General features: G+C 44.2%; 1 protein-coding gene across 1 annotated transcript in view; it reads left to right on the plus strand.

Moving 5' to 3' along the window:
* Window positions 1-299: 299 nt before the first annotated feature.
* Window positions 300-26,661, plus strand: part of LOC119732119 (neurogenic locus notch homolog protein 2-like) — a 58,014-nt gene continuing 31,652 nt past the window's right edge. Inside the window, exons 1-13 of the mRNA XM_038205551.1 lie at window positions 300-393; window positions 2,489-2,689; window positions 3,696-3,935; window positions 4,451-4,642; window positions 6,018-6,221; window positions 7,827-8,078; window positions 19,653-19,901; window positions 20,687-20,887; window positions 21,652-22,239; window positions 22,648-22,809; window positions 23,654-23,815; window positions 24,343-24,504; window positions 25,530-25,739. Coding sequence (XP_038061479.1) covers window positions 3,884-3,935; window positions 4,451-4,642; window positions 6,018-6,221; window positions 7,827-8,078; window positions 19,653-19,901; window positions 20,687-20,887; window positions 21,652-22,239; window positions 22,648-22,809; window positions 23,654-23,815; window positions 24,343-24,504; window positions 25,530-25,739 — 2,434 coding nt within the window. The 5' untranslated portion in view covers window positions 300-393; window positions 2,489-2,689; window positions 3,696-3,883. The remainder of the gene's footprint in view (window positions 394-2,488; window positions 2,690-3,695; window positions 3,936-4,450; window positions 4,643-6,017; window positions 6,222-7,826; window positions 8,079-19,652; window positions 19,902-20,686; window positions 20,888-21,651; window positions 22,240-22,647; window positions 22,810-23,653; window positions 23,816-24,342; window positions 24,505-25,529; window positions 25,740-26,661) is intronic.

Consider the following 26,661-nt stretch of genomic DNA (forward strand, 5'->3'; position numbering starts at 1 on the left):
ACCAGGATTGACGAGTGATGTCAGGACTATGGCAGCGAATAGACTATTATTATTAATACTTTATGCCTCAGTAGTAATGGAGTAAAAGTAAGGTCTATAGCTGGGGCAGTACCAACTGTGATGACAGTTGCCTAATAGGGGTGTATAAAATAACCAAAAGAAGCGGTCCTGATTTTGTCCCCGCTCTATAGTTGTGCAATGCCTGTCCCAGCCCACGCCTCCAAATGCCATCAAGTTGGGTTGCAGCATTGACGCGACGGCCAGAGAGCCTTACGGCACGGTGGGTCCTTCTACTGCTATGCGTGAACGGCTACGGGAGAGTGACGACCGACGATGGGAGATCGCGCTGCCGGGAAGATGGAACCTGGTCAGGGACTGATCTCGTCTGCACTGGTAGTCATAACGTTGTTTTGTTTAAAAAAACAAAAATTATGGGATGCTATAGAGCCTGAAAGTTTACCCCTGGTGGTGCACTTATATTCAGTCCCCTCAAACAATTTTTCAATGGATTCGGCGCTATAGAAACTTACATTATTATTATTATTATTTATTATTATTAGCGTGTAAAAGTTGGAGCTTTAGAAATTATATTTGTACATTGATTTCTTAACAAAATCATTTTCAGAAAAGACCTTTGTAAAATTGTTACTAGTTTCTCAATTTGTGGAAAATGAAAAATTGCATGACGTAAAAGAGCAATATCGTGCCAAACATTGGCCTCTCACTTCCGAAAATCTATAAAATGCATGTGGACTAGTGGAACTATCGGAGCACTCATACAAAGATGAACATTTATGAAATACTTTATGGCGGTCATTGGATAAAAACTGAGACTTAAATAGGAGACTAAACTGTCTTTTGGGACACACAAAACAAATGTGATCGAACAGTGAGACCCAGGTTCGAAAATCCGGATGTGAAAGGTCGTAAGTAAAATTCGTTTTCACCCATCTCCAACTGTTTTCCTCATCATTTTTTTGTGTGAATCAACATTGAGGTGATTACGGTTAGAAATCATTCCGTAAAAAATTCTGACAAGAGAAAGGGCAACCCCGTATAAAATGCCCAAAGAAGGGTCGCGGAGGGGTTCGGAAGCTCAAAGTCAAAACGGCGTTACTTTCATGACTGGATTTGAATTTGTTTTCATGATGTCCATAGCTGGTCCCTGAAAAGCATGACCACGTTGCTGCGACGGTAGAGAGTGCTCTCAACATGATGAATCAAATCCAAAGTCTTGGGCACTTAAAGCTATAGTCCATCATTTGTAATTTGTGCATTTTGTTCGTTTGAAGCAACAAAAGGGTTCAAAATCTAATGAAGGATACTGAGCAACTAACCTGATGAAGTTTCAGCTAAGCTTCAGCTGTATATTCCGAGAAAAACAGCATTGTAAGATCTCAATTTCAAATCAAAAGTTACTGAATCATGTTTTGAATTGTTTTGAATTGCAGCTATACGCGACGTAGCGCACTGATCCGACGAATTATAACAACCGCGCGCGCGTGTGCGTCGTTCCAAACCTTGTGCGCGCTGCGCTGAATAACAAAACGAACTACTAATTTAAATTTTCTACGGTGCTTCTTAAGAATCACCGTTGGAAATGCCTTCTTTTGTTGATTACTTCAAAATGACAGCTTCCCAGAAAGAATAATTTCACAGGGAGTTTAGTTCCCTTACTATCTTTCAACCACGTTTGTTTTTCAACAATAATTACGCCAGTTACTTTTCGGATGGCTGCAAATGATGGACTATAGCTTTAAGCACCTGGACTAAGACATTCAGTTCAATCACACCAAACCAAAAAAGTAATTTTAATGACTTGGGTTAACCCAGGTCGATTTTGCAACAACAATTCTTCATGAACATGAGGCCCTGGTTTGCATTCTGAGTGACTAAACAGTAAATTGTTCTACGTTATTTTGCTTCATAGTTGCCTAATTCAAATCTTTGAAACATTTTGGTTCAGCGCGACTGTGGAATCCCAATCAGAGATGGGTGTTAGCCTATACCCTGCAGGAATCTGGGTACACTTCTGGGGCAAAACTCAATTGGGGGACGATAGGGGGCGAGGGGTCCTAAACCCATGATAAGTGGTGGACTGTGCAGTGAGGTTTGACGTCTCATCCAAACGTTTCTCTCTGGCCCAATTTTTCATTTAACCATAGTTGATCATTGATTTGATTTTCACAAAAATGGTAAGGACGTTTCCTTATCATTTTAAAAAAAAAATCAAATCGATGTTAGCCTTACCAGGAACCTCAGCACAGTTCTAGAGCCAAAAAAATGGGGGGGGGGGGGGGAGGGAAGGGAGAAAAGTTGTGTGCTTAAATCATGATTAGATGGGCTAGAGTGTGATTTAAAGTCTCATTTCCTCAAGTTCGTCATTAGCCTTATGTTTCATATAACCTTATTTGACTTTGGCTTGTGCCAAAAAAAAATCAGATGAGACATCTTCAATTTTTCTCGTCCCCTGATTGGTCGACTGCAGAGACTGAGTGTCCAGTCCTGAGCCCGGTTACTGGCGTCACTTTACTCCCGGCGGTATGCTACGACCGTCCCGTCTTTGGGCGTGACTGTCTCCTATCCTGCGACCGTGATGGTTTTGCAGTAGACTCCCCAGGCAGCGACTATGTCACATGTCTAAGGAACGGGCAGTGGTCCCGCAACATCTCGACAGTACAGTGTGTTGGTGAGTCTGTTTAAACACATGTCCACCTTCAGAGTTGTAGCCTCAGTGATCGTTGCAAGTTGTTTTTGGAAGAGTATAAAGACATGTCTGCAATGTCATTTTGACGATTGAAGTACTAAATCTGCGTGTTTAAAATTGGTCGATATTTCAAATCCCTTTTTGTATACATATCACCCGAGTTGTTAAATAGCCACACCTATTTCATAAAAGCATGTTTAATTATATTAAGGAGATATTAATTACTAAGTAGATTTCTTGCTTTGTGAAAAAAAAAAAACACGTAAAATCAGAGCACACACACATCCATCACGCATACGTAGCCTGTGTTTGTACACAGATTAGACGTGTGTGCATAAAGGCAATTTTTATATTTTAGAATGCAGGTTTGTCACTTTGTCCAAATACAAAGCGTAGAGACTAGGACAGCACAAATGTGAAAGACTAGCTTATATGTGAAACAGACATTGATGTATTTCTCAATGTTTCAAGTGGAAAGCAGTTCTATATCCTTTCAAAAAATGAAGGCAGCAGTTGTTCATTGTCTTGAGCCTGCGTAACCCACCATGTAAAATGCTGTGTATATGGGCTCCGTGCGCCAACAAAAGAGGGCATGTTTTTACCACTTTCAAGAGCTCTGTGGATGGGACACACAGCGTGAACGTACTGTATACTGTGATGGTTCACGCGCGAAGTGCGCAGGACTTCCTGAATGTGCAAAAGCTATTTGCCACAGCGTCTTCGCGTGAGTGTCAGGCGTTGTCGGCATGCAAATGTGTTCAAATTTAACTTGCGGCATGGTATCCCTGACTTATCCCCGGGCCCAAGTTGAATCATTCGAAATACGCAGTGGATGGACAAGGAACCACTGTCTAGGTGTCCCCAACTCTTCTTTTATGGCCATTGATGGGGTACTTGTGCACAGAGCATGAAACTTTATTAGAAATGATGGAAACATTGGTTCAACGGAGAGGGGCTACACACTTCGTATCTTTCTTTTATTTTCCAGATCATCAGAGCCCGCGATGGACAAGCTGCCCGACCATCTTTATTGTCCACGTCGAGGCCGGTCAGACATCAGCCCAGGTGGACTGGACCATCGAGGCCACAGATAACGGTGACCTCCCGCCGACAGTGACCTGTGACCCTGGGCCCGGTCAATTTAACCTTGGCGACCACCGGGTCATCTGTGATGCCATGGATTCGGCGGGAAATTTAGCGACATGTCACTTTCAAGTTATAGTGGAAGGTCAGTGCGCTGATCATGCTGTATATGATTTCACGATGCTAAGAACAATAACATTGAAGAAAAGAAGTATCAAATGAGGCCTGTACGCTGCGGGGGGGGGGGGGGGGGGGAGGTCGGGGTTGGAATGCCCCCTCCCGGCCCCCTCTCCCACTTAGTGACGAGTGCAGAAATAAACATAAAGAAATAAAATGAAAAATGCCAAAACAGTGGTCACAGTGCTGCACTAATAAAGTTTTGCTCAAAAATTCTGGAGAAAGTTTCAGGAAGTGCCTCAGATTACACCAAAAAGCATCTAGAATCTAGAATTTTACGGGGCCTGAAGCAGTCCCCGCACCCCACGCCGTATTGCTTCACGCTCTGCGCATGTACATAAAAAGTTCCATAATGGGATTTGAAGAAACCCCCAGCCTCGGATCAGGGAACAGGCCTGCTTTATTTTGCTACTTAAAGAAGAGTCCAGTCCTGTAGAGTTTACCTAGAATTTGTGTCCAAAATTTGCCCAATTATACCATCAGCTCGCCGATGCCCTCTCCTCGCCCCGCCGTTCTTTGGAGAGTTTGTGGGCGAGTGCCGGAGGGTCTATGGCAGCGTGTGTCGAGTACAGTGCAGCAGTGCCGGGTACCAGTTGGTCGGTTCCAGTGAAGCAACCTGCGAGTTTGATGGGAACAACACATACTGGCAGCGAGCGGTAACACCCCGCTGCGAACGTAAGTCAAACATTTGATTCCTTGTTTCCCAGTTAGGAGATTGTTGTATGGACTCTATATACAGAAATAGATCGTAGCCGAAGGCAGATCCAGGTGGAGGTGTAAGGTAAAGAAAAGTAATCATGAATCCTTTGTCCTAGCGCTGGACCACACGTGGAGGGAGGGGAAGAAAAGCGGCCCCCTTCCCCCCACCCAAAAAAATTTTAAATAAATAAAATCAAAATATAGAAGACATAATACTTAAAGGGAATGTACATCATTGGCTTTTGCTGTAATTTTCAGAAATGAACTATTTGGGGGGTTAGTTTAATAGATCAAATATTGTTACACTGACATGTTTGAAGTTTTGTGTTCGAAAATGCTGGAAAAACCAAGAAAAACAAAAATATTCAAGTAGTCCGGCTCCCTGACTCCACTAAAGATGAAATGGATAAAAAATACCGGAAAATTGTAAGGTAAGGGAACCAGTCTAGCTGGCCTGCACCCGTTCATGAACATGGAACCAATAGCTAGCAAAACAAAATTTAGACTTAAAAAATGGTAAATTTGGAGCAGTAATTGAAAAATAGTTAGGTTTTTCCAACGGTGGTCGGCCGACCAGCGTTGGAAATGTATACAAATATACCATTTTCTTGAAAATGGCTTCACACCAGGTGCCATAATTTTACAGGATGCCAACTTCCTCGTAAGGTATTTCGTAACAACTTGGTAGTTTTATTTTCGATGTTTGCAAATGTTGTATTTTCCCTTTAAGTCGCAGTTATTTATACTCAATAACTCAGTCAATCGTACCGTCAGTCAGTCCATCAGTCAGTCAGTCAGTCAGAGGTCAGTCAGTCAGAAGTCAGTCAGAAGTCAGTCAGTCTGCAGTCATGACTCATACATTCAGCCAGTCATGACTCAGTCATCAATAGTCGGGGAGTCAGTCAGTTAGTAAGTCCTGTAATCAGTCATTTCTCTACGGAGGGGGGGGGGGGGGGGGAGTCGGGGAGTCAGTCAGTCGGGGAGTAATTTTTCAGTCAGTCTGGGACTCATTCAGTCAGAAGTTTATCAGTCATTTTTCAGTCAGTCTGTAGTCAGTCGGGGAGTCAGTCAGATGATTTAGTCATTCAGCCAGTCATGACTCAGCTAGTCGGTCAGTCGGTCGGACAGTGGGTCAGTTGGTCGGTCGGTCAGTCGTTCGGTCAGTCGGTCATAGGTCATAGGCCATAGGCCATAGGTCATAAGTTGGTTGGTCATAGGTCAAACGTTGGTCCTTGGGATCCAGCAAAAATGAGAGCAGTTTGTTAATTCCCAGACAGTACTGTTTTAAGCCAAAGTTGTACAAACCTGTAGTATCCTAATCATTCCTTTTCGATCGTATTGATATTTTCAGTGGCCAGCTGTGATGCCTTAGTTTTGCCGACTGGTGTACAAGTCGTTCCATCCATCTGCAGAGTTGGTACTCCACTAGCCGGTACCCTGTGTAGCTTCTACTGTTTGAATGGATTGGTTCTTACCGGGGGTGTCTCGTCTATCCTGTGCGAAGTTCAAGGGTCGTGGGAAGGTGGATTAGCCAATCTACCAACAAGCTGTGCAGGTATATAATAATATCCGTGCACTCGACATTATACAAGCATGTGTAATCATTGCAGACGTAGTTCGCCCAACAGTTTTGGCATGACAGAAAAAGTGTAAATACATTGGCGTACAGGTACGTAATAATACAGGTTGATACAATAATTGACTTAAATATGAGCATCAGTCCAAGCACTCATTTCGACAGCGCGGTGTATAAATTGTTGTTCATTTCAAGATTTCAAACAGGGGCCACCGGGGGGGGGGGGGGGGGCACGTGCCCCTGTTCGCCCCCCCCCCCCCCCCCCCCCCCCCCCCCCCCCCCCCCCCCCCCCCCCCCCATCTACGCACTGCATATGGCACATACAAATTGTGTACGAGTTATTATATTCTAAGTGGGGGTGCTGTGGTCCAGTGGTCATGATGTTCGACTCGTGTGCCGTGGTACATATGGGTTCGAATCCTGACTGTGACGTGGTGCTTGTGCTCTTGAGCAAGGCACTTCCCCACTAATGCTTCATCCTTCGGATGGGAGATATAAGCCGTAGGTCCCTTGCGTTGTGTAATGCACGTTAAAGAACCCAGTAACACTTTTCGCTAAGAGAAGGGATTTGCTTTGGTGTTTCTGGCAGCAGTGGCTGCAATGTGCGCCACAGCACCGTGTAAACCATTATATAAGGTGCTACATAATGGGTCTCATATTTCTCATAAACTTCATTAACCTGTCTATAATAATATACATAATTACCAGCACCTTGAGTACCTAATTGTTGGTAGATACGTGCGCTATATAAGTCTCCGGTATTATTATTATTAAGTGTGCACAAGCCATAGAATCTTGTGCTACATAATTTGATTTATATCACCCGACGCAAAATTCCATCTTATAATAGTTTATGCGGTACCCGCTGCTATGTACATCAGATTCGAACCAGCCAACCGATCCTGTTAGCTCGGTGGTCGAGTGGTAAGACATCTGCACTAGAAAGCAGGAGGTCGTGGGTTCGAGCCCCACCTGATCCCGTTAGTGATTTTTTCCAGCTTTCACTCGGGAGGTAACACACTGAGTATACAGTGTTTAAACGTCGGTGAAGGGCAAAACCTAATTTGATTTATATCACCCGACGCAAAATTCCATCTTATAATAGTTTATGCGGTACCCGCTGCTATGTACATCAGATTCGACCCAGCCAACCGATCCCGTTAGCTCGGTGGTCGAGTGGTAAGACATCTGCACTAGAAAGCAGGAGGTCGTGGGTTCGAGTCCCACCCGAGTGATTTTTTCCAGCTTTCACTCGGGAGGTAACACACTGAGTATACAGTGTTTAAACGTCGGTGAAGGGCAAAACCTAATTTGATCCATAGAATCTTGACGTGAGCATCAGCTACCAGCAGCTGCGTTCTAGATATCCCTTCCAGTAGTCTCCCCCAACTCTGTCTTTGTAACCGTGCACCTTATACATTGTGAATCAACAGGGGATGCATGTTTAAAGGTAAAGTTGAACATTTGCAGCTATCCAAAAAGTAACCGACCAATCCGACTTTTGAGACGTTCCCTAAACTGTCTCAGGTATTAATGAATGCATCATTAAATAAACATGGTCTACCGTCTCATTACTCCTCTTAGATCGAACACCCCCTTTCCTCACCTATTGCCCGGGACCCGTTTACGACACATCCTCAGACCCATCCGGGGTCTCCGTGACCTTTCGCATACCTACAGCCCAAGATAACATCCAGTCTGGTACCCTAACTCTCGTGACTTCGCCTGCCGGTATCACCTCGCCGTACCTGTTCACCGAGTCCACCGAAGTGACATACATGTTCAGTGACGCGGCCGGCAACTCGGTCAGTTGCACTTTCTGGGTCTACATTCTCGGTGAGTATATTGTGGCGGGAGCCCCCCCCGGGCCAACCCAAGTCTGTTAGGATAAGTCTGACTCCTAGTGGGGTGAAGACAATCTTCCCAAACCAAGGCTCTTCCCTAGACGAGAGATCACTCAGAGCGACCTTCAAGGCTAAGGGTGCAGGTCCGTTTTGGTGGAAATCTACCGCCCGATTATGAATGAGTGTTGATTATTTATCTCTGTTAATTAATTGCACAATAAACCTGTAAACATAAACACCGGAAGCAGAATTGTCGGTAATCTCAAACAACAATGATCGTAATTTATTCAACAATAATCAAGTACAACAATTAGGATGTGATTCGGTGGGTTGTTTTATTAACAGGGTCCTTAGTTACTGGAGATAGCCCGCTGCTTGCCTATGCAACAACGAACACAGCATTAAGCACTAGACAACAATGGCAGCAATGAGCAACTATGCACAGCGCTAGGAATGAATCACCGAGTCAGCAATACACAGCGTTACAAGCACACAACAGCCGCTTAGCAATGTATACAGTCCGTTAGCAGGGTACTCGCTACGCCGTGTGTGTAAGCCAGAATTCAGCCACACGTACCAGCGCAACCCCAGTACAGCTACACAGACTTTGTACACAAATCGCCTAAGCAATTTCACATAAGCAGGGTACCAGTAATTCACCTACTTCTCTGCCCGCTGTCGCAGCTACACCCGGCACTCAACACTCTAAACAGATGAGCCCCAAAACTATACACTCAACAAGCTATAGTATCTCACCTAACAACGATCTCCACAACTAGCAGCAATCAGTCCCAACAACTAGGCTAAACCATGTACCAATGCGCGTTCTAAACCCAAACTGCTAAACTTCTAAACAGAGCGCGCTCCCCAGGCACGCATTTATATACCAGGTACATGTAGACGCTACGTCATGTCTACAAACCATGTGCGTGTACTAACCCTATGGTGCGCTAAACCTATGGGGAAAATTAGCCAATCACGTACGCGCAGCAGCCCACGGAGCTCGTAAGCTCCGCCCGGTCACTGCACACAAGTGATTAAGCGTTAGTGCTATGGCATGACGTCACAACTAAACACTTTCCGCCACAAGGGCCCGAGCATGGCAGAGGATGTCCCCATACTCTAAAGCCATAATACAAAAATAAAAGGAAAGTGTGACTACATCTTAACATCTTCAAAATAATTCAATACAAAACTTAAAGCTTAACTTCATCTATAAAAATCAAAAGAAAACATAAGACTTAACTTTTTCTTTGAATTACAATAGAAAACATAAACTTTAACTTCATCTTTAAAATTCAAAAGAAAAAATAAGAATTAACTTTTTCATTGAATTACAATAGAAAACATAAGGGGGGGAGCTGATTTCAAAATTCATTAAATATTCACAAAATTTAACATGTACTTTCCCTACATGTACTTTACATGTGCACATGTGCTTAGCATGTGCAAAATATAACATGTACCCTACCTACATGTAACTTACATGTACAAGTGTTCCACATGTGCAAGAACACCAAAATTTCAGCTCATTAAATATGCACAAGATTCTAAGTGCATAGTACAACGTGTCGAAAATCCATGTACATGTCCAACTTCACCAAAATTTGCTAATTAAATATTCACAAGATTTCACAGGTAATTATCGTACAGCATCTGAATCACATTTTTGCTCATTAAATATTCACAAGAAATTTAAGGAAAATTACACTCGTCTGGCTCAAATTTTAATTCATTAAATATTCACACAAAAATTAAGGGGGAAATTTGCACTTATTTTACACAGATTAAAGGCAGAAATTTAAGGATAATTTAAGACTGATGAAATGTACACTAAATTGGATGGCAAGATTTTCGCAAATCGAAATTTACATGATTTAACTGGGATAAATTTTACAGAGTTTAAACAACGGATTTTCCAATTAAATTATATACATTTTTTTTTTCTTAACCGACAATAAACTTGTATAAAAACATTTATGAAACTTTCAACAAAACTTTTAAGAAAACATTTAAGAACTTGGAACTGATTAAAACCTTAGAAAACTTTAGAAACCTTAGTTAAACAAAAAAACCCATTAAACTGTAACACGTCGTTTACTTCTCGACGGGACGCCCGTTCTCATCAACGGACACTTGCTTGTAGCTCATCCGGTAGTTCTCTTCGGAGACGATAATGTTGCCATCCGGCCACGCCTGAGGTGATGACTGGAACCGCACAGTTGCCGTCCTCATCTTCAACGAGGGGGATGTCTCTCTGGAATGGGACACTTCTGGGCGTGGCTGGGATGCTCTCGCCAACTCTTCGAGTAGGGGATGCAGGAATGCGGGGGATGAACTAGGGGAGACTGGAGCCTCATCCCTTAGATGACCTCAACAACAAGTCTGGACTCTAACGATACCGCAGGGGCAATTTGTGGGCCCGTCTTGGGTACCGTCTTGGCGGTGACTCATCCTGCCGTTCTGACTGATCGGCTGGACTACTTGGACTCAAATCTTCTGTGATGGAATCCTCCACAGGAACATCATCTTCGGCCACTTCGACCAACTCCTCTGACGACTCTCTGTCATCTTGAACCTCGGGGATTGCATCCTTGGGGAGGCTTTCTGTCACCTCACCCCTGGACTGACAATCCCACGGTTCGATTGCCTCACCGACATACGGTTTTAGTCGGTCTACATGAACCACCTTTAGTTTACCACCACGCCTAAGCTGGATCCGAACTGTCACATCTGACAACTTCTTGACAACAAGCCATGGTCCTTCCCACCTAAGTTGTAGCTTGGGGGACATGTGCTTTTTCTTCGCAGGGTTGTGTAGCCACACAAATTGGCCCTCCTTCAACCCATGTTGAGCCGCTCTCCTATCAAAATTCTTCTTTTGCCTCCGGGCACTTTTCCCGAGACAATTCCTCGCCCTATTGTGGGCCTCCTGCATATTACTTCGCAATGTTTCAGCGAAGTCTGCAGTGGCTTCCACCTCAATCGCAGGACACCCTGTCACCAGATCCACTGGGACACTCACCTCTCGCCCCAACATCATCATGTTGGGCGATTCCCCAATTGAGTCTTGCGGCGTGCACCTATAAGCGAAGGTCGCAAAGGGGAGGAACTCATCCCAGTCCTTCTGCCTACGCCTAGGGTCAAGGAGCATCGCCACGATGTTGACCAAGGTTTTGTTAAACCTCTCAACCATGCCGTCCGATTTCGGATTATAGGCGGTTGTCCGGGTTTTCGAAATGCCGAGAATTTGGCACATTTCCCTGAACACTTCTGACTCAAAGTTTGTGCCCTGATCAGAGTGAAGTTCTTGGGGCACCCCGAATCGACAGACAAACTCAGTCACCAAAGTGTGCGCGACTGTAACTGCAGTAGCGTCAGGAAGCGGAAATGCTTCCATCCACTTAGTGCAGTAGTCGCCAACCACCATCACCCAACGATTACCATTGTCCGTGACGGGCAATGGCCCGAGCAAGTCTATTGCTACTCGCTCCATCGGAACACCAACTCGATACTGCTGTAGGGGCGCAACCCTCTTCTTAGCAGCAGACTTTCTCCTGGCACAGACATTGCAACCTCGGAGAAAAGACCGCACGTCCGCAGACATGCCTGGCCAGAAGTACCTGGCTTTGACTTTGGCCAGAGTTTTGCTGACCCCCAAATGACCACTAAGTTGCCCACCATGCAACTCCGACAGAATTTCCTTCCGAAACTTCAGTGGCAAAACCAACAGCCACCGGATGGACTTTCCGTCGTCGGAGTCCCACCTCCTATGTAGAACTCCATCTCGGACCTCTAACTGGTCCCACTGTGACCAATAGGTCTTACAGGCTGCCGACAAGTGCGAAACCATCTTCCACTCAGGACGACCATCACCGTCCTCCTTCAACTTTATGAGCCAACTCATGGTGTCATCCTGTGACTGTGCTTCCTTTAAAGCACTGCGAGACAGGGTTGGTTGGGCAGCTACGCCCCTAACCAAAAACTCACTCCCCCGAGGCTGAACCTCGGGTACTACACCAGTTGCCTCATCCTCCTTGACCACCTCCTCACGGCCGCACTGTTTGCATTGCCGTCTCGACAACCCATCAGCATTGCCATGCTTCTTGCCACTCCTGTGCTCAATGACCAAGTCATATTGAGACATGACCTCAATCCACCTCGCCAGCTGACCCTCGGGGTTCTTAAAATTAAGTACCCACCGCAATGCGGCATGGTCAGTTCTGACCGTCACCCTGCGGCCGTACAAGTATTGTTTGAAATACTTCAAGTACACAACCACAGCCAACAACTCTTTACGAGTGACACAGTAATTTCGCTCAGGTTTGCTGAGCTTCCGGCTCGCATACGCAAGCACTTTTTCATCACCACCCTGAACCTGCGACAACACTGCCCCGATACCTTCACCACTGGCATCGGTGTCCAGGATGAAGTCACCCTCGGGCATTGGATATGATAAAACTGGGGCGGCTTGAAGCCTGCCCTTCAGCTCGTCAAATGCCTCTTGACAACTCTCAGTCCACACAAATTCTCTTGACTTCTCGGTTAACGCATGAAGTGGACTCGCCACTTCTGCAAACCCCTTTATGAACTTCCGGTAGTACGATGCGAGGCCTAAAAAGCTTCGCACATCTCGTACACACCTTGGAACCGGCCAATTTGCCACTGCCTCAATCTTCTGAGGATCTGTTGCTACCCCTTCTGAGGACACAATGTGCCCTAGGTAAGCCACCGACCTCCGAAACAAATGACACTTGCTGGGCTTGAGTTTAAGCCCAGCGTTTCTTAGCCTGTCCAACACAACTCGGAGACGTTCTAGGGTCTCCATCACCGACTGACCAAACACGATGATGTCATCCAAATAAATCAGTAGGATTTCCCACTGCAAACCGGCCATGACCTTTTCCATGAGCCGCTCAAATGTCGCCGGGGCATTGCACAGCCCAAAAGGCATGCATTTCCACCGGTACAACCCGCTTCTCACAACAAATGTTGACTTTTGGCTGGCGTCCTCATCCAGAGCGACTTGCCAGTACCCCGACGCCAAGTCAAGTGTACAAAACCACTTCGCTCCACCCAACGCATCGAATGTTTCATCAATGCGCGGCACAGGATAGGCATCCTTGATGGTCACCGAATTCAACTTTCTGTAATCAATACAGAAGCGTTTCGTACCATCCTTTTTGTCAACCAAAACAACATTTGCCGCCCATGGACTGTCGGAAGGTTCAATCACCCCCCTCTTTTCCAAATCACCGACTTGCCTCTGGATTTCCTCCTGATGGCAATACGGATGACGCCTCATCCGTTCTTTCACCGGCTTGGCATCACCAGTATTTATGTGATGCTGCACCACGTCCGTGCGACCAATGTCATGGTCACCCTTGGACAACACGTCCTGAAAGTCTACAAGACATTTCCGGACATCCTCATGGTAGATAGCCTCCACATTGGCTGTACCCCTCTCAAACAAATCTTGCAAGTGCTGGGGTAACTCTTCACCAGCATTTGTCACCCTATCCAACTCACCATGAATTGAACCAACTTCCACCTGGGAGATCAGTCCCGCTGTTGTACCCTCACGTGCAACTCTTTTCTCCCTTCCGGGATTGAAGACCCGCAGCGCAACAACATCGGCTTCAGTCTCAACCAGAGATCTGGCCAACACCAAGCCCTTCTTGGCTAGGTCACCGCCACCTTCCATCGGTTCCACCATGGCCGGCCCGAACAAGTCGGCACCCTTCCGAGCAATTATACCCGGGACCACGGCCTCATGACCTGATGGAATCACCGTAGTTTTAGAAACTACAACACGACCAACAAAATGCTCGCCAGCACCATTCGTGCATTTGATTCGCTCACCATTGAGCCTCCACTCTTTCGACTGGAAATCTAAATTTCCACCTGTGGGTACCAGGAAATCCATGCCCAGGATACCACAGTATTTCATGTCAACAAACACTGCCCTGACTTGGTGCGTGGTTCGACCCACTTGTACCTCTACCCAAGCTATACCCAACACGGCTAGCTGACTACCGTCAACTTGCTTCACCTGAACATCTTCTGTCTGTAAGACGGGTCTCTTTTCCTTAGGAATTTGGTAGTACACCATACTATTTATCAAAGTATCGGTGGACCCCGTGTCGATCAAAAATCGACACTTTGTCGTCCTTACCATCCCATCAACAAACAAACCATAACGAGCTCCACTACTGGGATTAGGCAGAGTTATGACTCGTTGCCCGTCCCCAGGCTTGGACTTTTTCTCTCCACCACCACCCTCGCTGTCACTGTGTTGTCTCTTGAACCCTTTTGACCACTCAGCCTTCCCGCGGGTTCTACGGGGGGCTGACTGACGTTTCCCTGCCTTGGAGTTTTCTTGCACTCCCGGGCAAAGTGCCCTTTGTCACCACATCTGAAACACTGCAAGGCCCCAGGTTCAGGCTTCCCGGGCTTGTGAGTCTGGGGAGACAACACGCCCTTACCCTGACCTTGACCTTTAATCTGACTTGACAAAGACTTCACCAATTCAGCCACAGAGTCCAAAGTTTTGGCCTGCTTATTGAGATTTTCCTCAAGAGTGTCCAGCCTCTGTTCAGTTACTGAACCCAAAGCTCTTGCCAATTTGGCGGGCTTCCGGTCCAGCAATCTGTGCTGTTCCACCTTCTCGAAATTCTCAGTCTCCAGGGCAGCCTGGACTGCTTCATCCAAAGTTTTTGGACGAGCCCTATTGATGCCCTCCCTAACTGAATGACTGTCAACAGCATCTATGAAGTGGTTCTTAGCCAACCTCTCACGAGCATCTTCCTGCAACTCAGGGTATGCTCTCGCTGTCAATTCGTGAATCGCTTGCCCTAATTCAAGCAAAGTCTCCTTCGGCTTTTGGCGCCGATGTCTCAGTTCGACGAGATAATTTTCACTCTGTCGAGCTGACCCAAACCTGCGCTCCAGCAACTTTACAAGCGCACTATACGTATACTTGTGGCCAGAGTCACCGAATAACCGTAGAGCGTCTCCCTGCAAGCTTGCGGCTAACCACCTCGCAGCCTGCTCCTCGCTCCACATATTCACCTCACGACACGACTCAAAATGGCGGAAGTACTCCTTCCAGAGCACCTTTCCGCTGTACCGATCAGGGGTTATGTTTGGCCTGCGATTTGGTCGCTCCAAACTACCCATCTGACCCACATCACCATGGACCCGTGCCTCTCTTTTCAGTGGCCACGGACCTACCGACGAGATGTCAACTTGAGCTGAACTGTTGTTCTTCGCCTCGACTGGTCGAGTCGTAAAACTTAACAATTCACTCTTCACCTGTTTAGGGGTTACCATCCCCATGTCACCAACGAACAGGTTGGTACTCGCCAAACCCCGTTCCAAGCCACCTTCAGGGATGAACGACATCAGATCATCATTTGGATCATCTGTCTTCCTGGCAACAGGCGTCGACTGCGCTCGGGGGAATATCCCTGAGCTCTGTCCTTTCTGAGGTGTACTTTCCATGAAAGTCACCTCCCTCCCCACTTTAGGGGCTAACTCTGGCACCATATTTGCGCCTGAAACTCTTTCCGTTGCTCCAGAGACATACCCGGAAGTCTCTTCGGGCGACCTGAGCTCAACATCAGAATCAACCCGATGGAGCACACGCCGGCTTCCACCTGGCGCGTCCATGTTTCCTTCCTTTGGGGAAACACCCGACTGCAACTCCATGGCAGCCTTCAACTTCTTTGCAATGAGATCATTTTCCCACTGCAGAAATTGGGCTTCCAAACGCAGTCTTTGCACCTCGGCCTCAGCACTTGAGGTGCCCACTCGACCCTTCGAGCCCTTGCTCATAATTCCAAACAACCACCGAAATCACCACAGAAATAACAACAACTCACAACAATTGTGCAATTCAATTATTCAACAGAGAAATCAACTTAATCATTCACAATCATCCCACTTCTGACACCATTTGTGGCGGGAGCCCCCCCCGGGCCAACCCAAGTCTGTTAGGATAAGTCTGACTCCTAGTGGGGTGAAGACAATCTTCCCAAACCAAGGCTCTTCCCTAGACGAGAGATCACTCAGAGCGACCTTCAAGGCTAAGGGTGCAGGTCCGTTTTGGTGGAAATCTACCGCCCGATTATGAATGAGTGTTGATTATTTATCTCTGTTAATTAATTGCACAATAAACCTGTAAACATAAACACCGGAAGCAGAATTGTCGGTAATCTCAAACAACAATGATCGTAATTTATTCAACAATAATCAAGTACAACAATTAGGATGTGATTCGGTGGGTTGTTTTATTAACAGGGTCCTTAGTTACTGGAGATAGCCCGCTGCTTGCCTATGCAACAACGAACACAGCATTAAGCACTAGACAACAATGGCAGCAATGAGCAACTATGCACAGCGCTAGGAATGAATCACCGAGTCAGCAATACACAGCGTTACAAGCACACAACAGCCGCTTAGCAATGTATACAGTCCGTTAGCAGGGTACTCGCTACGCCGTGTGTGTAAGCCAGAATTCAGCCACACGTACCAGCGCAACCCCAGTACAGCTACACAGACTTTGTACACAAATCGCCTAAGCAATTTCACATAAGCAGGGTACCAGTAATTCACCTACTTCTCTGCCCGCTGTCGCAGCTACACCCGGCACTCAACACTCTAAACAGATGAGCCCCAAAACTATACACTCAACAAGCTATAGTATCTCACCTAACAACGATCTCCACAACTAGCAGCAATCAGTCCCAACAACTAGGCTAAACCATGTACCAATGCGCGTTCTAAACCCAAACTGCTAAACTTCTAAACAGAGCGCGCTCCCCAGGCACGCATTTATATACCAGGTACATGTAGACGCTACGTCATGTCTACAAACCATGTGCGTGTACTAACCCTATGGTGCGCTAAACCTATGGGGAAAATTAGCCAATCACGTACGCGCAGCAGCCCACGGAGCTCGTAAGCTCCGCCCGGTCACTGCACACAAGTGATTAAGCGTTAGTGCTATGGCATGACGTCACAACTAAACACTTTCCGCCACAATATGCAAAGTTAAAGCCAGGTTATGTACTGATTGTAAATTTGAAGGAAGGTAGTTATAATAACAAATATAACTTTGGGAGACACTTTGGCCTCATAATTTATACTTTGGGAGACACGTCAAATTAGGGAGACATTTCAATAATTCCACAGCCCCTACTGAAGAGGCAAAATTTTAGTGTCGTAAATAGACCAGATTGATTGCTCGAGGTCCAATTAGTAAAAATACCGAAATTCCTGGGGGTAGGATAAGGTGAAATTGGGGTTAGGTGTCATTAAAGTCGGAAAAAAATGTGTGCACAAGTCTATGGGAATATCTCCCTAATACCCAGTTATCGGTAATTATTATTATTACTATTATTATCTTTAACAGCATGTATACTATTTTTGGATTCCATCACGTTGATAAGAAATATTTAGATATCTTTTTAGATTAAAAAATATTGCAGCGACATAGCTTTTGATGTCATCACGACATCTTCATTCAGGATAGTGACTTAAAGGGAATATACAACATTTGTAAATATCGAAAAATGTAACTTGCAAGTTTTTTACGAAATACCTAATTAGGATGTTGGTAAATGACAGTCTCAAGCATCTTGTAAAATTATGGCACCTGGTGTGAAGTCATTTTCAAGAAAATGGTATGTTTGTATACATTTCCAATGGTGGTCGGCCGACCAGCTTTGAAAAAACCTAACTATTTTTCAACTTCTGCTCCAAATTTACCATTTTTTCAGTCCAAATTTTGTTTGCTATTGGTTACATGTTCATGAACGGGTGCAGGCCAGCTAGACTGGTTCCCATGCCTTACAATTTTCTATCATCTATAAATTGATCCATGTTATCTTTTGTGGAGTCAGGGAACCAGACTACATGAACATTTTTGTTTTTCTTGGTTTTTCCCACCTTTTCGAACACAAAACTTAAAAAATGTTAATGTAACAATATTTGATCAATTATAATAACCCCTCAAATAGTTCATTTCTGAAAAATACAGCAAAAGCCAATAATGTACATTCCCTTTAAACCGTCGCTGCAATATTTTTGATTCCAAAAAGGTATCTAAATATTTCTTATTCCTATCTTTATTAGTCATTTCTGGTAATGAATACAAGGATTCCTCAAAAGCACCCTAGGCACTGTAGCCCACAAGCCTGACATGCCTGAAGAAACCTGTGAGAGAAGACAATGAGAAGAAGTTACAGTTTTAGAGGTGGGAGGAAAAGCCCAGAAGAATATTCTGGGGAAACCCACGGAATCAGGTAGGGACTGAAAACCCAATCCACATATTGGCCCAGGCGGGATTTGAACCCGAGTCACAGCGGTGGAAGGCGAGGAAAATACTGCTACGCCAACCTGACTACCTAGTATATCATTTTGGCTATCTAAAAAATAAATGACAAAATTCATTGTTGGAAAGCATGCTTGGTTTTATAAAGATAGTAATGACACCAAAACTCCCTGTGAAATTAATCTTTCTGGCATGCTATCATTTTTAAGAAAACACTAAAAGAAGGTCTTTTTGGATATTTATGTTAGTAGTTCGTTTTAATTTGGCAAAGCAGTGAATGGGTGTGCCCATACATGGTGCATGCATGTGCCACTGGTCTCCTGTGGTGGTAATTGCCTTAAAGGGAATGTACATCATTTGCTTTTGCTTCAATTTTCAGAAATAAATGGATTTGGAGGATTAGTATGTTATAGAAAATATTGTTAAACTGACTTGTTTCACGTTTTGGGCTTGTAGATGCTGGAAAAACCAAGAAAACCTATCATGTTCTTGTAGTCTAGTTCCCTGACCCCACTTAAGATGAAACGGAGCAATTAATACAGTGGGGAATTGTAAGGTCAGAGAATCAGTCTAGCAGGCTTGTACCCCTTTACAGGTGTGTAATCAATTGCAAAGAATAGTCAGAATAACTAAATATGGACAATTAAGAACAGTTTTTGAAAAATACACCAGGAGCCACGAGTTTAACTGATGCTTTAGACTGTCAATCCCTTACAATCCAGTGAGGTATTTCGTGATAATTTGATCATTTTGTTTTTTGATGTTTGCAAATGTTGTATTTTCCCTTTAAGGGATTATCCAGATATGAGCTCAGTCAAAGATAAACATCGAAAATCCTGATATAAAAAGGGCCCAGGCTTTTATAAAGGAAAGTCACCTCATAATTTGTATAAACTGAACACGAGCATGTGCATCGTGAGGGGGAGGCACTTGCCCCCCCCCCCCCAAGCAAAAGAGAAAGAAAAACGAAATAAAAGAAAGCAAAAGAGGCGCGAAATCATATTGGTTATCTATTGGGGGGGGGGGGCAAATGTCCCTGCCCACCCTCTAAAAAAATTACCAATCGGGAAAATGCTGGAAAATATAGGGATTGTGGGGAACAAATGGGCTTTGCCCCTCTCTAGAAAAACTCCTGGTGACATCCATGAACACGTGGCCGATGAATACAACATATATTTATAACTCATACTTGGAGGGCATCAACTTGGAGTGTCATTGCTATTTGAACAGATGACAGGGCACCAGAGGTGGTCTTCTGCCCGCCAGATGTCAGTGTCACTGCCAGTACTAGGATCACGCAAGTCTCCTGGGACGAGCCTGTATTCCGCGATCCTTCCGGAGGCGAGTTGGTGATCAGCAGTAACACGGGACCGGGCAACCGAGCAAACTTCACGGTGGGGACGCACTTCGTGATGTACACGGCGCGGGACCCTGACAATGGAAAGACTGCAATTTGTGAATTCACGGTGATGGTGCAGCGTGAGTATACCGAAGAAATAAGCAGACTTAATTTCCAAAATGCGATATATTCATTTAAAAAACAACAAAACAAATTGTTTATGAAACTTTAAAGAATGTAAAAAAAGAATAGTTTAGTTTTCATGTTTCATTCCACAAAAAGAAAAATACCCCATTACCCTGGGGAGGGTTGCATCAAAAGGTTTAAATGATACCAACAAGTATAAATCATGACATAGGAGTAGGCTAAGAGCATTATTCATTTTAAACCAATAAGATTAAATTATTATAACGTTGTAATAGAAAACAGAAAAATGTACTTGGCTAAACAAAGCATAGCCTAATCGTTTTATCCTTTTATTATTTCATCCTCAGATAATTTTATCCTCTTTTTACTTTATTGTATTTTTTAAAATTGATTTTAAATCTTTTCCGTTGAAACCTGACTTTGCTAGTCAGGAGAGAGTGTGATCCTTAAAGGTAACTAAATTGGCATTTATAGCGTTTCGGAAATAACTTTTGGGTACAGAGCATGGGCGTCGAAATTAAAATCTCTCAGTGTTAATCTGATACCCAAAACATAAAATTCCACCAATCCTTTTTTTTTTTAAAGGCAAATGTTTTAGGGTCGCATTTTGTTTTGGGTCACGTACCTACATATTGCACCTTGACTTCGCCTTGGGTGCTATGCGCGCGCTTCTCTGTGTTTAAAATACCATTTCCATAATCACAGCAGTCAACAATTGTGGTGAGAAACGAACCACTGAAAATGGAAATATTTTCCTTTGCTTTTTTCTTTGGAACAGAGACACCATGCCATGTTTTGGACCCCCCTGCAAACGGGGCGCTTGCCTGCGACCTTTGGGTCCAGGGTACGCTCTGCAGCATCCACTGCAATGAGATGTACGATATTCCAAGGCTTATGGGCAGTCTGGTACCAGAAAGGCTGTACAGGTGTGGCTATTCCGGGACCTGGTTTCCTCACGATAATGTTCCAGATTGTTCAGGTATGTCAGGGACGTCAGCAAATCATTGCTGAAATAAAGACAGGGTTTTTTGTCCGTTCGCTTGGCCTCCTTAAAGTCAATAGGTTAATTGACACTTGGCCCCTGTAAAATCAATAGGTTGACACTTGGCCTCCGTAAATTCAATCGGTTGACACTTGGCCTCCATAATATCAATCGGTTGACACTTGGCCTCCATAAAATCAATAGGTTGACACTTGGGGTGCTGTGGTCCAATGGTTACGGTGTTTGACTTGTGTGCCGTGGTGCATGGGTTCGAATCCTGACCATGGGAACATGGTGCTTGTGCTCTTGATCAAGGCACTTTATTGATCATCGTTGCTTCGTCCTTCGGATGGGACGTAAAGCCGTAGGTCCTGTGTGTTGTGTAATGCACGTAAAAGAACCTAGTAACACTTATCGCTAATAGAAGGGGTTTGCACCCGTGTTTCTGGCAGTGGCTGCAATATGCACCACAGCACCTTGTAAACTATTATAAGGTGCTACATAACGGGTCTCATATTTCTCATTAACTTTATTTACCTTTCTTTAATAATAGACATATTGTCCAGCGCCTTGAGTACCTAATTGTTGGTAGATGTGTGCGCTATATAAGACTCCGGTATTTTTATTACTTAATTGCCTCCATAAAATCAATAGATTGACTCTTGGCCTCCGTAAAATCAATAGGTTGACAATTGGCCTCTGTAAAATCCTGTTATTTAACCAGTAAATTAATTATAGTGTTTTTTGTTTTGGTTCCTTAGAGACAAGAGATCCAAATAATTCCCGACTTCCGGTAGATTTGATGTATTTCTCTGGAGATTGCAGCGATGCATCGACCAGGGAAAGAATTGCTGCCGCTTTCATCATGCTTCTGCAGAACTCTCCGGACATCAGCTGCTCCCCGATAGACCAGTGCACTGTGGGGAATGTTCTGGTCCTCTGCGGCTCGAGCACCGGCAGACGTCGAAGAGCTCTGGAAGATCTGCCCAGCCAAGCAGGGCGGGACGTGAAACTAGAAGAGGGAAAATACACAGAGGACGAAATCAGGTCGTCGCAATTCAGACAGCGCAGAACTGCCTTAAACTGGCAGGTCTCCATCAGCTTTGATATCAGAGTGCCAGTCCCGCATTTGCCGGCGGGGGGCAGTATCTACGACGTCGTACTCGGCATCGAGCGTGTCATGATGGCAGCGGCCGACGCTTGGATGGCAAAAATGGGCAACGGAAGCATCCCACCGCTTGAGGTGGAAGGCCTAGACATGGCCCTCGACGAGGACTCAATGAGATATGGATATGCGGTAATCGATTGCGAGCCAGGATACATTGCCAACAATAATGACTTTGTCTGCAGTAAGTATCCCCTGTCAAAAAACTAACGAACGCTGATAAAATATGTGAGGCGTTTTGGCCAACTGAGAACAGAGGTCAAAATTAGGGTTTTCATTAGAAAAGAGTATAAAATTCTCCTTACAATAATTTGTTACACTTCAATTAGGTATTGCATTTACAATGGCTTTTAATAAAAAAAATATTAGAAAAGGCCTTAAAGTATCAAGTTTTGTATTTGTGAAAAGTACAGATGCCAATTTGATGTTCCTTAAAAAGAAAATTATTCCCAAATTTTTATTTCAAATATGTGTATTAGATGTAACGTTTTTCACTTCTTTTCCAAATTAATATATCACATTTTGAAAATATAGTTTTCAGTTCTTAATTTTGAAACACTTCCTCAAATCTGTTCAATCATTTTTCCCGCAGCTGCATGTACTACAGGTTTCATGTTCAATAACTCAACCGGGGAGTGCCAGTTCTGTCCCAGAGGGTTCTACCAGGACCAGCAGGCACAGTTCTTCTGTATTCCTTGCCCCCCTGGAACTTCAACAGCGAAGGAAGGTGCCAATAATGCAACTTTGTGCCAAGGTATATTGTGGTGACCATTTTCATGTTGCATCTTATTCTCAAGTTATACAGGCTGAGAAAAGAACCCGAAACCAAAATGGCAGGACCAATTTTTGAATGAAGTTTTGCCTGTAGCACTTTCAAAATCTAGGATATGAAAGCCCAGTCATTAAGCTTTCTTTTAGCACAAGAATTATTCAAATCACTCAAGTACTTTTCAAGTTATGGAATTTTGAACACAAACATCAATTTAAAGTTCTGTGCACGGATCACAAAAACTAAGTGTTCTTTCAGCAAAACAAAAACAATTCTCACAGGGATGCATGTGGCTTGTTTTCATGGACGGAACTTTAAATGGTGTTTGTGTTCAAAATTACATAACTTGTAAAGTACATGAGTGATCTGCATGATTCTTGTACTAAATGAAAGCTCATTGATTGGGCTTTCATATCCGAGATTTTGAAAGTGCGAAAGGCAAAACTTCATTCAAAAATTAGTCCTGTCATTTAGGTTTCATTGTTTTTACTCACCCTGTATCCTATTTTTTTCATACAAATCTTAGGCCAAAAAATGTGTTATGTAGTGCACGTTAAAGAACCCAGTAACATTTATCGCCAAGAGAAGGGGTTTGCCCCAGTGTTTCTGGCAGTGGCTGCAATATATGCGCCGCATCACCTTGTTTACCTGTATAACGGTGCTACATAATGGGTCTCATATTTCTTATAACTTCATTTACCAGTCTTTAAAAATAGACATAACTTCCAGCGCCTTGAGTACCTAATTGTTGGTAGATACGTGCGCTATATAAGATTCTGATATTACTGTTGTAATTAATATTATTAATATTAATGTCTGTTGTAAACAGAGGAATGCGTGGCAGGCAGTTATTCTGACAGCGGCATCATCCCTTGTTCCAGATGCATGATGGGAGGATACCAGCCACGCCCAGGTCAAATGTCATGCCCAGTGTGTCCAGAGGGAACGACAACGTCAGACTTCGGTGCCCAGTCTCAGGACCAGTGTTTGGGTAAACAGCCATTCTTTAAGGTTGTAAATAGTCATACCAGTGGCGTAGCCCCCCCCCCCATGAAACCTTGTCGCCCCCCAGTCGGCCCCCCCACTGAGATTTTGAGTTTCTAAACAAATATCATTGATCTACATGACACCCCTTATGAAATGTTCCAGACCCCCCAGCGCCCCCCCCCCCCCCCCCCCCCACTGAAAAATAATGCTGTTTTTATCCTCATTCCAGATGTTCAAATTTTAAAAAATCTTGCGTAGCTACGGTAGGACAAGTTTCGTGAAAGCGATCGTAAGTTTATTGCGCAGCTGCGCAAGAAATTTGTTGCGTAACAATTGTGCTGTGTAACAGTTTTGTTGCGTAAGTCTTCCACATTTTCGTAAAATTGGCTGTAGGTATATTAATGTTTTAGACTATGACCTATCGATCTAGCCTATTATAAATAGGAGTTGTGACATCAGGGACACATTGAAATCCTTAAGGGTACATTTACATTGATCGATCTCAGTCCCTGTTTTTTTTTTTTTTTCCAGAAATGTGCCCACCAGGCAGTGTGTCGGCTACTGGTCTGGCTCCGTGCCAACCCTGTGAGCATCGAAGCTATCAACCCCTGAGCCAGCAGCAACACTGCATAGTGTGCCCAGGCAATAGCACAACACTTGGTACCGGATCCACTATGCGGGACCAGTGTATAGGTAGTAATTTTGTCGCAAGCTTTGGCTGCAGGAAGTTTTAAAGCTATAGTCCATCATTTGCAGCTATCTGAAAAGTAACTGGCATAATTATTGTTGAAAAACATACTTGGTTGAAAGATAGTAAGGGGACTAAACTCCCTGTGAAATTATTCTTTCTGGCAAGCTGTCATTTTGAAGAAATCGACGAAAGAAGGCCTTTCCAATGGTGCTTCTTAAGATGCACCGTAGGAAATTTGTATTAGTAGTTCGTTTTGTTATTCAGGGAAGCCCGTGCAAGCATTGGCATGATGCCACGCATGCGCAGTTGCTATAATTTGTCGGATCAGTCCGCGACATCGCGTAGCTGCAATCGGTTCAGTGAGAACGTGTCTCGGGCGCTGAATTCAGGCCCAATTCAAAACATGATTCAGCAACTTTTGATTTGAAAACGAGATTCTAGAATGTTGTTTGTCTCGAAATATACAGCTACTAAACTGAGCTGAAACTTCATCATGATTGACTATACCTTTAAGCCCCCTCCGACTTATAATTAAATGTTGTGTTTCGGGTCCATCATCAAGACTTTTTTTGGTGGATCAAGGCATTCCACATTAGTGTCCAATGGTCGATGGCCGGCCACTAACCTTAGTCACTGAGTCTTTGTCCTCTACACACGTTGCTATGCTGTGTGCTTCCTTTTATTTATACACTATAGTGATTTTGGCGCAAGGTTCAACGGCACAATGGCATGAAACAAGCCAAATGTGCATCAGTATCAGATTATTTATTTTTCTAAGACTGGCTTTTTTAAAAGCATTGAAATCAGCGGATTCACGAAGAAGTTGCATGCTGTATTTCATTCATTTTTGACTCACCAAGCAGACTTTTTAAAATGGTTTTGACTGTTTTTTTATAACTTGCATTTGGTTAGTGAGCTACCACTAAGGTCAAACTTTGGGATTATTCATTGCCCATGATTTTTCATTGCTCATGATTATTCATTGCTATTTCGACCAACCATCTCCCACGGTCCATGTTTGCCGTAGATGTAAATGAGTGCGCCAGCTCCCCATGTGATCACCAGGCTACCTGCGTGGACTTGATCGACGGCTACCGCTGTGACTGTCCGCCAGGCTACGAGGGTGTACACTGCCAAAACAACATTGACGACTGCCTAGACCATCAATGTACCCACAATGCAACATGCTTGGATGGCTTGATGGGATACATGTGCATTTGTGACCCAGCATTCCAAGGTATGAGTGTTATGAAGAATCCCCAAGCAAGTTGAGATATCCCGTGAGCGTGAGTGGAACACGGAATTATGCAGTGCGTCCGTGTCCCACATGCCACAAGGCCAAATGTTGGATGCACACGCACTATATTTTCGGTGTTCCACAAGCGTGAGCGGAATAACAAATATTTCAGGTTGAAAATGGCATATCTCACATCACGGCAGTCAACAATAGTTTTATTATATTGTGCCAATATCTGGAAAAGATTAATGGGTGATTTTTGTGACTGAATGATTTCAGTAACTATTTCCATAAATGGTTAGAAGGTCCTAACATGAAAAAAACACACACAAAACAAAAGCAACCAAGCCCATTCCGGCAAGCTCAGCGGTTGAGTCAAGACGTAGCGTAGGAGGTAGTGGGTTCGAGTCCCACCTGAGTAGTTTGTGAATTTTTTTCTCAAATGCAACTCCAACATCACTTAGTATGCAGTGCTTTTAAAATATGTCAGTGAAGGGCAAACCCAAGGCAATATTGAATAGACATATATGCAGTCCATTTCGTAATTTAAAGTTCTTATAATATAAACTACAAACTGGACGCTGCATCCAATGGCATTGGCCCTAGGAATCGTGCGAAAATGTTCAATTAAACAGTGTCCAAAAAAGCATAAAAAACATTGTATACAGCTGATAATTAAACTATTCAAAAGATGGAATTTGTGTTGGGGTGGTATACATCAATATTTGGTTAGTTTGCCCTTCACCGATGTATAAACACTGTATACTTAACAATTGTTTTGTTATACCTCTGTCTTGGATTCTTTGGATTTTCGGATGCAAAAATCACGAAAACAAACAGCAGTCAACACAAGAAGCATGACAACGGAATGTCACATGCATGTGCGTTTACTACTCCCACTAATGTGTGAAAACATGGTGAA

Source organism: Patiria miniata, unplaced genomic scaffold (assembly GCF_015706575.1).
Source record: "Patiria miniata isolate m_02_andy unplaced genomic scaffold, ASM1570657v1 HiC_scaffold_1, whole genome shotgun sequence".
NCBI classification, from domain to species: Eukaryota; Metazoa; Echinodermata; class Asteroidea; order Valvatida; family Asterinidae; genus Patiria; species Patiria miniata.